We start from the raw sequence: 14,258 nt of genomic DNA on the forward strand, positions 1-14,258 counted from the left end.
TATCGGCGTTAACGTGCTGCGTTAACGTGAGACTCTTATCGGGCGATAAAAAAAATATCGCCGTTAATCTATTCTCAAAGTTGGGTTGGGAGCTGGGTCTAAACTACGCAAGATATGATGACTTTCACCTTGATATTTTAGCGCGGATGACGTATGCCTAGTCGAATTGCACTGTAGGAGGCGAGAACGAGTCTTCAACTTCTGTGAAATTACCACATCAAATGAGACGTGCTGACATTGATGCAGTTATGAAGCCGCTTCAGGGCAGGTGCGTTGCTAGACCCTTTTTACTGGGGCACGTGAGTTATAATTTACTTTGATAATCCCGAAATAAAGACATTAAACTATATGCAACAACTGAATTGACGCTTCTAAAAGCAACGCAGTTTAATGGAAGACTATGTACGCAGAAATCCATGCCCGTGCGCGTCTGTGTATTTAACGGCAACACGCACGTCGTGCAGCCTTTTGCACACAAGTACTTGGTTACACAAGTTTGTATAGGTAATTATGTTGTAAATGCAATTGTCAAGCAGTTTGTGATGCATTTTGGAAACAGGAGATGAGCGCCTGATCTAATGCGCCACCTGGCCCGTTCTCGAAGACTTACTTTTAGTAATTATTTGGGTAGCACACATATTCTGAATGCCTTCAGCAGAATTCAAATTAGCCATTTTAATCTAGATTAATCTAGATTAATTCCAAGATTTAATCTAGATTAATCTAGATTTAAAAAATTAATCTATGCCCACCCCTAATTAAAACGTTCAAAAAATACATTATTTGTGTACTGTGCCTTTGTTACTCAGAAAACCTGTTAAAGGGGTCCTATTATTCTTGTTTACAAAGTCTTTATTTTGTTTTGGGGGTGCACTAGAACATGCTCTCATGCTTGGTGTTTCAGAAAACGCATTATTTTTCACATAATTTACATTATTACTCCCCAGGCTGGCACAAATGGCTCGATTAGTTCCGGGTTTGATGAAGGTCTGCCTTCCGAAAAACGAAATGTGTTGTGATTGGTTAGCAGTCCCACTGCATTGCAATTGGCAAACAGCTTAGACGACGCTGTAGTCCAAAGGAGCTGTTTGTTGTAGTTCTTGAAAAGGGACTTTTTAAAAACTAAATATCTCCCTATGGAGTGGACTCTGAGATTTGTAACTTTGTAGATGTTTTTTATGCCCAAACATACACACCACTAACTAGCTAAAATTTAAAACGTGAAGAAGCTTAATTGGACCCCTTTGAGATAAATTGATTTGTATGAGTGGGGCAGTTGTGGCCTAATGGTTAGAGAGCTGGACTTGTACCCCCACGGTCATGGGTCCAAGTCTCAGTACCACCAAGAAATGTAAACAGAAGTAGTGTACAATAAGCGCTCTCATCCACCCTCAAAACAACAACTGAGGTGCCCTTGAGTAAGACACCAAAGCCCTGGGTGCTGCAGTAAATATGGCTGCATTTTGCTCTGTGTGTGGGACACCATACTTGGCTACATGACAGGTCAATTTAAATGAGTAACCATTTCATCAGTTATCTTTCTTTTTAGTTTCACTCATTCCTTTTCGAAATACAGAATGTTCTTAAAGGGGTCATTGGATGCCCATTTTCAAGTTGATTTGATATTTTAGGGTCTTAATGAGAAATCTATAACATACTTTGGTTAAAATTTCTCAATGGTAGTGTAAAAACACTCTTTTTACCTTGTCAAAATCAGCCCTTTTTAGAGCGAGCAATTCTGTTGCATGTTGCTTTAAATGCTAATGAGCTCTGCCCTACTCCCTATAGTAAGACAATCTCTGTCATGATCACTAGAAAATTACAGGTAGGTGAGTTTGTTCAAGGTTAGAGCTAACCTCTGGGACAGAGCTGAGGATGAGTTAATACTTGTTCAAAACACTGAAAAAGATCCCATAGTAATTTAATATTGATTTACAGTAGTATGATATGATTAATATCATGTTTTTAAATGATGGTTTCATTCTAAACATGGTAATTATCTTTAAGACGGACACCCAATATAATATATGATATTATTTACCATTTAAATCTAACAATGTCATGTCAACAAATAGAAAAGTCAGCCTTCTATTACTTACCATGTTAATTATTGTACCTTTTAGCCTCAACAGCAGGGGTGCTTTTTACCCCAAACACCATACTTTTACATATTCTTCCGTTATTTAAAAAAAACTGTTGCTTTAATTATCTTAAACAAAACTGAAAATCATTAGGGAAGACTTTTGTCTCAAGATAAATTTAAGAATTTTAGCGATTCTCATTTGCTACTTAAATGTACAACATTTTTAAAAACATCAATTAGATCAAGTAAGTACAGAATCGACTTTGCGCTGCTGCCCGTGATCACGTCAAGCTTCAGCCAAAGTTGCGTGTATCTTGAAAAGTGGATGTTTTGGAAAGTGCACATTTTTCTGCCATCTAGTGGTTTATAGCCCCGTCATACCCTTCCAATCAAATTACATTATAACAATGTGACTCTGAACATTACAAAAGAGATTACTGACAACAAAGACAAATAGCATTATAAACAAAACAATTTTTTAATCAAGCTCCAAAAATGGCTCGTTTGGATCTGAGGTGCAAGATGACGTGAAAAAACATTTGCATAAACACTGCCTCCAGAGCAAGGCATCGAATAATAGTCATCTTCTTACCATAGGCCTCGCCCACTGACATTCAGTCGCTTAACAGCTAGACACTTGATCACGCCGAATGCGAATGTCACATCGTGTCAAAAGGAAATCGAAATTACAATCACTACCGCTATCTTGTCTACACAGTATACAGATGGATGTTCGCTTTCTAACACAGTCTACACGCTTGAGTCTGTCGTCAATAGGACAAATGGAGTGAAAGAAAGTTCGCTTTGACGCGTTTGGTTTAAACAGCTTGTTCGCATCTTTGTACAGATATCAGAAGGATCCCAGCGTAAGGAACAAGTGGATAGTTTATGTTTAATGGCAGCTTGGATTGAGTCCGAGGACTGATCAAAGTATTTTGTTTTGTAATTGAGGCACGGTGTCATGGAGAGTATATAAAGAAACATTTGTTGAAAGATGAAGCAATGCTAGATCTGACTGCAACTGCATTACAAACTGTAAGTAAATGATTTCCTAATGCTTTGTCTGGAAATGACTATTTTTTTAATCATGTTTTCAAAACACTCAAGCTAGCTGCACATTAGACAATTTTAAGGTCTATTTTAGGCCGATGTGCACCCCTGAACGATCAGGGGGTGTGACCCGATTCGAGGCTTGTCGCAAATGATTTTTTTGTCCAATAAATCCTCTGTTGTGTGGTGTCATTACGATTATTTAACTGCTTCCGATCAAGACGGAGCGTCCCCGAACTCAAATCGTAAATATCAAGCATGTTTAATATTTAGTGTTTTTGATCGGGCTGCCTCTGATGTGATACCTGCAATAGCCAATAAGCGACCAAGCATCACTTACCAGATGTTGCATGCTTCTATAGCTGAAACATGACAGCTACAAAAATGCTACGAAAGCAGAATACATCCCTCATATTCTTCTTCATACTTTGTTTTTCACAGTGAAACAGAACGCTCACCGGGAGAGCCAGCTGACAACGTCCATTATCTTATCCATTTGCTTTCCTTCTCTAGTCACGTTTGATCTCGCTAGTCTCTGTGAGATCTCGTGTCACTGTAAAATCGTTCCTACAGTCAACAAGTGTGTGGTCTTGTGGTCTGGTCAAATTGTCTAGTGTGTGTGTTCAGAGGATTATAAGGCTAAAAATCTGTGTCTTCATGTCTGTGGTCTCCCATGGTTTTAAAGTCGGTTAAGATTTGAAAATCGTCTAGTGTGCAGCCAGCTTCACATGCGTTAGCAAGGGTGCGTTGATACTGTTTCTTACTGTTTCCTATATAATGACATTAGCCAATCATAACAGTGACTAATTCCTGACAAGGACCCACCCCTTAAAACAGTTCGTTTTAAACAGAGGGCCAAGAATGAGGGTTGAAAATCATTTTTCCACTTTTTTTGCGCAAAAAAACTATATTAACATAATAATTAAACCTCAAGGAACATTAAAATAATTAAAATCTTTTACAAAGTCTTTATTTTGTTTTGGGGGTGCACTAGAACATGCTCTCATGCTTGATGGTTCGAAAAATGCATTATTTTTCGCATAATTTACTTTATTACAATAGCTTTCTCCCCAGCCTGGCACAAACGGCTCAATTAGTTCTGGGTTTGATGAAGGTCCACCTTCTGAAAAACAAAATGTGTTGTGATTGGTTAGCAGTCCCACTGCATTGCAATTGGCGAACAGCTTAGACGGCGTTTCAGTCCTGCCACGCCCCTTTCTAAAGCAGTAATTTCAATATGGATATTTTTCTTACAAAAACACATTGGTTCGCTATAGGAGGCTTTTATTGACCCCCCCGGAGCCATGTGAGGCACTTTTTATTATGGATCGATGCACTTGGACTTGTTTTGGACTGATAGAGAGAAACACTCGTCTATGCCGTTCAGTCTATGCCGTTCTAAAGCTTGGGAGTGCCAGGATTATTTTTAATATAACTCTGATTGCATTTGTCTGAAAGAAGGAAGTCATATACACCTAGGATGCATAGAGGGTGAGTAAATAATATGCTACAGTAGTGTTGGTCCTATCATCAGCCTGCGAGATCGCCAATACATGATATTATCCTTATTGTGCAAATTTATTTAATTGTTTACATGCCCAAAACCAGCTCCAGCATAAGGCTAGAGAAGCTATCTACACTGTATGATGAATAAATAACTTACCACACACAGCACACGTCTACGGTGTGGCTCCGACACGGCAACCGATAATCGTCACTCTAGTCAATGCTTGTGTTTACATCAGCCACAGCTTGTGTTTACATCGACCACTTATACCACACACATCAACGCGTGCCTCCAACATGGCGACCGGAGCAGTTCACGGACGAATACAGTCAATGCTCGGGTTTATACTGCGGCTCGCTAAAGTACCCAGAAGCAGCTGTTCATGCTCATCGCTAAAGGTGAATCCCCCATATCGTCCCTCCCCACCCGCCAACGATTTGAATTTCTGTAGGCGGGATTTACGTTGTGACATAATAGCATCCGGAAAACAAACGCTGTAGTCCAAAGGAGCCGTTCGTTGTAGTTCTTAAAAAGGGATTTTTTAAAAACGAAATATCTCCCTTTGGAGTGGACTTTAAGATTTGTAACTTTGTAGATGATTTTTATGCCAAAACATTCACACCACACACTGGCTAAAAAGTGAAAAAGCAAAATAGGACCCCTTTACATAAAAAAAAATCCATGTCATGGCCTCTTTAACTTGATTTATTTAGTAAACCCCACTTGGTAACACTTTATAATAACGTTCAGTTGTAAGTCATTTATAAATGGTTAGTTAATGATAAAATAATAATTTGCAAAACATTCATAAATGTTTAATAAGTGATATGCTAACAATTTGTGTATGTTTTGTTAAGTAATTTACAAGTAATTAGTTAATGATGAACTAATCATTTACAAAACATGACTATGCATTCATAAATGATTAATAAGTGATATGTTAGTATTTTTATTTATGTTTTGTAGATTAAGTTATAAATCATTTACAAGTGATTAGATAATGATGAACTAATAATTTACAAAACATTGTATAATAATTAAAATATCAATCATTTAAATGTTTATCCTTCTCTGAAGATCGCATAATTATTATTCAAAGGTCTTTCACCCATGTGATACCCACACAACCTGGAACTGGCAGGTTTGTAAAACATTTACAGCTGATGAATAGTTTACACTTTAGATTAGGGGATGCAGAAAGTGTTGTAAATGCCTTATAAACACCAGATCATTTGCAAGATCTACAAATGATGTGTAACACATTTACAAATGATGAATTGTTTACACTTTAGATTAGGGGATGCAGAAAGATTTGTAAATTATTTATTCATGCGTTTACACAACAGCTTTTGAATACTTTGTAGTGTGTAGGGATGACTGTTGAGGGTAAAGATGTCTTCTTTGGCAAACATGAGCTGCATCCCAAATGACGATTATACACTCTGCACTTATTCACTGTGTACTTATGCACTAATGCACTTTGCACCATGTAGTGTATCAATTATATAAGGTTATGTTGTATTTTATAACGCCCTAAACAAGCTTTCACAGGAACCTCTTTTTTTTATATATATATCAACTTCAAATTTGGAATAATTTAGATGTAAGGCTTCAAATTGATATGTATTTTATATCAAATATAGTAAAAATTGTACAGTGTATTTTCTTTACAGTAAATTTAAACTTCTGTAATTTGTTAATACTTTTTTTTTTTTTAATTCCGCTTCTGCGATAATCTGCTGATTGTTTTCTTTATAAAGAGACCTACCTTAGATCTGTATTCCAAAGTGTTCATGAATTACAACAATTTAAGTTTGGATAGTGCACTTTAACGCCTATTTTATAAAAAAGGGGATGACAGTTAAGGGGTTAACTAGTAATTTTTTAACCATTTAATAAATATCTGTTTGATTATAACATGAAACATAGTCATGTTTTGTAAATAATTAGTTCATCATTAACTAATTACTTGTAAATTAACTTGTAAATGACTTGTAAATAAATTAACAAAACATACACAAATTGTTAGCATATCACTTATTAATCATTTGTGAATGTTTTGTAAATGATTATTTCATCATTAACTAATCACTTATAAAAGAGTTACAATGGAACGTTATTATAAAGTGTTACCCGTATGTAAAGTTTGTATCATCTCAAAAATAATGAACTACTTTTTAGTTTTTCTTAGTAAAGTAAATGTATTACATTTCACAGTGTAGTTACATTTCACAGAACTTCATTCTGAACAACCTTTATAGTACAGTTCTCCTTCTAGGCAGTTTTTACTACAGCGTTTTATCTCATTTTCAACTACACTCACCTTCACACAAGCTCAGATGAGTCATATCAGCCTGTAAATAAAAACGCATAGTAGCACACGCTGACGAGGCTCTTTATTCACCGTCAATAAGTCAGACACACGAAACTGGCACATCCACCGCTTTCAGACTGCAGTCAGGATGCAGGTGCTGCTCAATGCAGGTGCTGCTCTGGAACTCAATAGACCTTGTGCTGGAGTATCTACTTAAAAACTGCTCGAAAACAAACAAAAAAACACAAACAAAACACTAGGACTGCATCACTGTCTGAGTGCTGATTGAATATGCGATTACTTTGACATAATACTGACATGATGTTAAGTTTGTAATGGCTGCCAGAGCCTCACAAAGGGTGATGTGAAGGGCTCTGGCAACATCACAGGGGCCGACAGTGTCATCTAAATAGAGCGCATTGTGAGTGTTCTGGCAGATTCTGATACTGTGAACACAGCATCCTCCTGTTTTCCAACCATAGCTGGCTAAAACACAACCCAACTATTGATGACCGGCTGAATAACTTAGCAGTGTAGCATTTAAAGGAAGGAAATGGTGCTCTTTGTACCTCCCAAAAGCTGTCCATTGCCTCATCAGCGACAGCGGATTCATCGTAAGAGCCAGACATGGTGCTGGGTGATGCGAAGCAAGACTGAACACGTCTGCAGAAAAGCGGACTTTCTCAAGCACTGCAGAGAGAGAGAAAGAGAGAACAAAATATCAAAACATTTGGCAAATTGATTCGAAAAATTTGAAACATTTCACAAAACATTTATATGATAAAACACTAGATATCATATTCAATATCAAGAAAAAAAAACATTGAAACGTTGTGATTAGCAAACAAGAGTAGAATATGTTCATTGTTAATGTGATTCTCTACAACACTTGCAGAGAACTTACTTCATACATGCACCAAAAATAAAATAAAATAACCAATAGATCAGTTGATTTAAGGTCAAAAATGATTCAGAAAAGTTAATTCTGCAAGCTCCTGAAGCATTTGAATGCAGGCATGCTGGTTTCAGAGTCTGTCCTAACTTAGGCAGCCTGCTTCTTCATCAGTTTAACAGTAGGAAATTATATGAATGGATGCATAAGGAAAACAAAAATGCACTTTACCAAGCTCAGAGGTGTTGACTATAAATAACAATTAATATAGTTCAATCAAATTACAGCAAACAATTTTTGTCTGTTACTGGACGTGATTGAATTGTGTTAAGTCTAGCGTGTTGAGCACTATTCATGGTTGCTGAGTCGCTTCACTGCAAATCTGCCAATTAGTAGGTTCCACCTCTGTTAGGATGTTTCCAGTGGATTAAACAGCATTAATTGGGTGACAGAGCTATGCAAAGAATCACACTCGCCACCCCTAAGTACAATACTCTGGTAAGCAGCAGAATGAACAATGTCTCAACAGTGTTCATTTTGAGTTTATCGACAAATCAGGTAGCATTTATCAAGACAGATTCATGATGTAGAGAGATGATTCTTAGTACATTCAGCAGTAATGCTTTTTAACATTTTTCTAAGACCACAGAAGTTATGAAATAAGTCCTACTTATGTGAGTGAAACAGGCACTCTAAAGTTCAACTAATCAACTAGTTGCATTTAGCATAAATACTGTAACACTTTTTTTATTATTTTGCTTTCTTTCAAAGTAAGATGCTAAGTTTTCTTTCTGAAAGTTTTGGCAGATGTTTAAGATATACATTTTATCAGTTAATGACTTCCCTGGAAATCAAACCCATGATCTCATGCACTGCTGTAGTGCTCATTTGACTATACAGTCATGTTGTCACTTTACTAATGAACACATTTACCACAAATTACCTATCAAAAACAAACTATTGTGGCATAAGCTGTCAATCACAAAACAAAAAATAAACAAACAAACCAGATCCTGTGTGACCCAAAACACAGGATTCATAAAGCTATATCTTAGACAAATACATTGAGGGAAAAAATTATTTGATCCCCTGCTGATTTTGTACGTTTGCCCACTGACAAACAAATGATCAGTATATAATTTTAATGCTAAGTTTATTTGAACAGTAAGAGACAGAATAACAACAACAACAACAAAAAAAAAAAAATCCAGAAAACACATTTCAAAAAAGTTATAAATTGATTTGCTTTTTATAGAGTAAAATAAATATTTGATCCTCTATCAATCAGCAAGATTTCCGGCTCTTGGGTGTCTTTTATACAGGTTTGAGATTGGGAGCAATCTCTTAAAGGGAGTGCTCCTAATCTCAGTTTGTTACCTGTATAAAAGACACCTGTCCACAGAAGCAATCAATCAATCAGATTTCAAACTCTCCACCATGGCCAAGACCATAGAGCTGTTTAAGGATGTCAGGGACAAGACTGTAGACCTACACAAGGCCAGAATGGGCTACAAGACCATCGCCAAGCAGCTTAGTGAGAAGGTGAAAACAGTTGGTGCAATTATTCACACATGGAAGTAACACAAAATAACTGTCAATCTCCCTCGGTCTGGAACTCCATGCAAGATCTCAGCTCGTGGAGTTTTAGTGATCTTGAGAACGGTGAGGAATCAGCCCAGAACTACACGGGAGGATGTTGTCAATGATTTCAAGGCAGCTGGGACCAAAGTCACCAAGAAAACAATTGGTAACACACTACGCCGCGAAGGACTGAAATCCTGCAGCACCCACAAGGTCCCCCTGCTCAAGAAAGCACATGTACAGCCCGTCTGAAGTTTGCCAATAAACATCTCAATGATTCAGAGGAGAACTGGGTTAAAGTGTTGTGGTCAGATTGGCTTCAACTCAACTCGCCGTGTTTGGAAGAAGAGGAATGCTGCCAATGACCCCAAGAACACCTTCCCCACCGTCAAACATGGAGGTGGAAACTATTATTATGCTTTGGGAGTGTTTTTCTGCTAAGGGGACAGGACAACTGCACCGCATCAAAGGGACGATGGTGGGGCCATGTACCGTCATGGCCAGGGCATTGAAAATGGGTTGTGGGTTGGTATTCCAGCATGACAATGACCCAAACACACGGTCAAGGCAACAAAGGAGTGGCTCAAGAAGAAGCACATTAAGGTCCTGGAGTGGCCTAGCCAGTCTTCAGACCTTAATCCCGTAGAAAATCTGTGGAAGGAGCTGAAGGCTCAAGTTGCTAAACGTCAGCCTCGCAATCTTAATGATTTGGAGAGGATCTGCAAAAATGAGTGGGACAAAATCCCTCTGAGATGTGTGCAAACCTGGTGGCCAACTACAAGAAACATCTTGCTAACAAGGGTTTTGCCACCAAGTACTAAGTCATGTTTTGCGAAAAGGGATCCAATACTTATTTTACTCATTAAGATGCAAATCAATTTATAACTTTTTTGAAATGTGTTTTTCTGGTTGTTTTGTTGTTACTCTGTCTCTCACTGTTCAAATAAACCTAGCATTAAAATTATAGACTAATCATTTCTTTGTCAGTGAGCAAATGTACAAAATCAGCAGGGGATCAAATAATTGCTTCCCTCACTGTATACATAGATTGATATCACAGTAAACCTGGACCCCAGAGCAACGGAAATGTGAATATGGTTTAATGAGTCTTTAACCCAGTCTCTAAAACCCAAATTCCTTAAGCCCAAAATGTCTGATGACACACATTAAGCACAACAGAACCCATAATGACAAAGGCAGCCATCTTGTAAGAGAGTGTTCCTCATGTAATGGTCAGGTAATATGAATCCATTTAACGAAAAAAAAATTGATTAACTGATGTTTGCACATTCAATGTAACTGTCCTACAAACTGTACTTAAATCATTGACGAGTGATTCAAGTGTTAATACAAATCCATAATTGTACATAAATTGATGGCTTATTGGGAATTTCTACATTCATTTCTGAAAAAGCTGTACTATACACAAAAAACCTGTATTAGACAATTAACAGTGTTTACACTGAATAACTTATTTTGCTCAACCCGCTGTCAAATTACCCAGTTAGTTCACTTTTGCACCTGTTGATGCTCTCATGGCAAGCATGAAAACCAACAGTCATTCTCAAAACAAAGCCTCAATGATTTGAATTAGAATTGTACATTATGTCATTAAACCATATCCATTTCACAGATATTATGTCTAATGTGTTGTCTTGCTTCAGCACATTCAAAACCCCTGCCAAGGAAATTTGGATGAGCCCCCATGTTACACAGCAGACATGATGATGACTGACTCATTCATTACATATCTCATTTATGATCACATGGTCACCATTATCATATCTTATAATAGAAACATAGAGATGATGATATCAGCAACAGCATTGTCAAGACAAGTGTCAAGACAACAGCTGGGTTTCAAATGTAATATTACCAATATCAATATTTCATGATTTCAACAGTGAGACAGTCCATATTCAGCTCTTTCATTCAGATTATGAGGATCAACAGGAAATGATGTTGTCTTTGAGAGTAATTCAACAAGAGTGAAGAATAAGGGTCTGTTCACATGAATGATGACAACTATAAAGAAACTATAACTAAGTCTTAACAATCATTCTAATTCTTTGACAATAGTGAAGTCTACACCACAGCTATGATTAGGAATTATAACAAAACAATGTTTTTCAGCTGTTGAATGATAAACACATCAACAGCCAATCAGAATCCACACAACTTTAATGAATTTGAGCATTTAAAGCTGAAGATAACAAAACTGCTGCATATAATAAACAGACAGTTTGCACGGTGCAGACATCTATGCTAATGAATTACACAAAATCTATGCTGAAAGCCTGGCAGAGTTCCCCATCTTCCAGGTGAACTCTTTGTTGTGTGAAATTCAGCAGACTGCCATGATCTGATGTACTGTATTGGACATAATCACTTTAGCATTATGATCCAGACACCTCAATCTGCTCCGTAAAATGTTGAGAGTGTACTAGTCTAAACCACATATATTGGATCCCCTATCAATCAGCAAGATTTCTGGCTCCCAGGTGTCTTTTATACAGGTAACGAGCTGAGATTAGGAGCACTCTCTTAAAGGGAGCACTCCTAATCTCAGCTTGTTACCTGTATAAAAGACACCTGTCCACAGAAGCAATCAATCAATCAGATTCCAAACTCTCCACCATGGCCAAGACCAAAGAGCTGTCCAAGGACGTCAGGGACAAGATTGTAGACCTACACAAGGCTGAAATGGGCTACAAGACCATCGCCAAGCAGCTTGGTGAGAAGGTGACAACAGTTGGTGCGATTATTTGCAAATGCAAGCAACACAAAATAACTGTCAATCTCCCTCGGTCTGGAGCTCTATGCAAGATCTCACCTCGTGGAGTTTCAATGATCATGAGAACAGTGAGGAAACAGCCCAGAACTACACGGGAGGATCTTGTCAATGATCTCAAGGCAGCTGGGACCATAGTCACCAAGAAAACAACTCAAGAAGAAACACATTAAGGTCCTGGAGTGGCCTAGCCAGTCTCTAGACCTTAATCCCATAGAAAATCTGTGGAGGGAGCTGAAGGTTTGAGTTGCCAAACGTCAGCTTCAAAACCTTAATGACTTGGTGAGGATCTGCAAAGAGGAGTGGGATAAAATCCCTCCTGAGATGTGTGCAAACCTGGTGACCAACTACAAGAAATGTCTGACCTCTGCCAACAAGAGCCACCAAGTACTAAGTCATGTTTTGTGAAGGGGTCAAATACTTATTTCACTCATTAAAATCAATTATGAACTTATTAAAAATTATGCATTTTTTGTTGTTATTCTGTCTCTCACTGTTCAAATAAACCTACCATTAAAATTATAGACTGATAATTTCTTTGTTAGTAGGCAAATGTACAAAATCAGCAGGGGGTCAAAAAGAAACTCCCTCACTTTATGTACAGTGTTTTGGCAATATGCACCAACGTATGCAATGCCAATAAACTGAACTGAATTGAGTAGCACAACTGTTTAGTAAATTTTCACTAAAGTGTTGTCTGACAAATAATGGTTGCCTCTGCACTCCGACATTTTATTAGAACATTTTTCAAACTGACTAATTACAGTGATTAAACTCAGTGTAACCTGTCAGGGAGTCAGGAAAACACTGACATAAACTGTTGCCAGCATTTGATAAACTATTATCATAATTATATATTATCATAAGACAAGACCGTGGTGTAACCTGAATTGCTTACAGCAAAGCATGCTGAATCGACTTCTGTATCTGTTACTGTTTTGTAAATATGAATTTTGGATTATCAATTTCGCTCTGTAAGTGTATCAACAAAGGTTTTTTTACAGTTGTATACTGATATTGAGATATAGACTAGGGAGAAAGTCGCCACCCTCTGTGTAGATTACAGCTCTGCTTACTCTCAACCACCTTCATGAGTCACACAAAAGGTTCTTTCAACAGTACTGAAAGACTGGAGTATACTTCCCACTTTTAACTGTTTTTCCAGTCACACTTTGGTTTAGGAATCAACTCTCACCAATAACTTACTATTAACTGTGACTTTTGCCACAATAAACTCTTAATTGGCTGCTTATTAACAGTTAGTAAGGTAGTTGTTAAGAATTGGTCCATAAACTTAAGTGTTATAAATCATATTTAGGCAAAAATAATATTTTCAAAGCCAATAAACTTCAAGCATTTAATCAAAAGCTTTCAGATCAAAAAGAGCATAAATACATTTCAGTAAAGTTTGACCAAACATTTGACTGAAACTGTAGTTTCCAAATTTGCAGTGTTTTTTTATTAGTGATAAATCACAAATCTACTCCAATGCAAAGAAAAAAACTTCCATTCTCAAAATAGCTCTTTGTTTTGATAAAACAAACTATGAACTTACCACCGGTGAACCCATTCATAAACAATGGTGGGTGCTTTTAAGAGTAAATTAATCCAGATATCATTACACAGGTGTGGCTGGTGATATTATCGGCCTTTATTGTTTTAGTTCAGTACTTGATTCTTGTGCAGTCTTGGTTGTGGAGTTCGTCTGGAGCTCATGTAGAAGATAATCCTGCAGTGTTCCACTTGAATGGCTTAGACAGCATGAGGCGAGGGGTTACGGGGAGGAGCGAGAGAACGACAGAGAGAGAGAGAGAGAGAGAGAGAGAGAGAGAGAGAGAGAGAGAGAGAGAGAGAGAGAGAGAGAGAGAGAGAGAGAGAGAGAGAGAGAGAGAGAGAGGTCAGGCTGGGAGAGGCTGTGATCACACCAGCACACTGGGGAACATTGTGATGGAAATCTGCTGGGTTGCTCTGGTGAGGGGAAATTTGTGCACTTGCTTTGTGTTTTTAAAGATGAAGCTGTGGCACCCATCACCACCATAT

General features: G+C 37.6%; 1 protein-coding gene across 1 annotated transcript in view; it reads right to left on the reverse strand.

Annotated features, from left to right (window-relative positions):
• pacsin1a (protein kinase C and casein kinase substrate in neurons 1a) overlaps positions 1-13,936 on the reverse strand; it is a 29,295-nt gene extending 15,359 nt beyond the window's left edge. The window contains exons 1-2 of the mRNA XM_073823388.1: positions 13,774-13,936; positions 7,524-7,644 (exon numbers count right to left, since the gene is read on the reverse strand). Coding sequence (XP_073679489.1) covers positions 7,524-7,583 — 60 coding nt within the window. The 5' untranslated portion in view covers positions 7,584-7,644; positions 13,774-13,936. The remainder of the gene's footprint in view (positions 1-7,523; positions 7,645-13,773) is intronic.
• Between the last annotated feature and the right edge of the window lie 322 nt (positions 13,937-14,258).

This window comes from Garra rufa, chromosome 18, assembly GCF_049309525.1.
Source record: "Garra rufa chromosome 18, GarRuf1.0, whole genome shotgun sequence".
Classification (NCBI taxonomy): domain Eukaryota; kingdom Metazoa; phylum Chordata; class Actinopteri; order Cypriniformes; family Cyprinidae; genus Garra; species Garra rufa.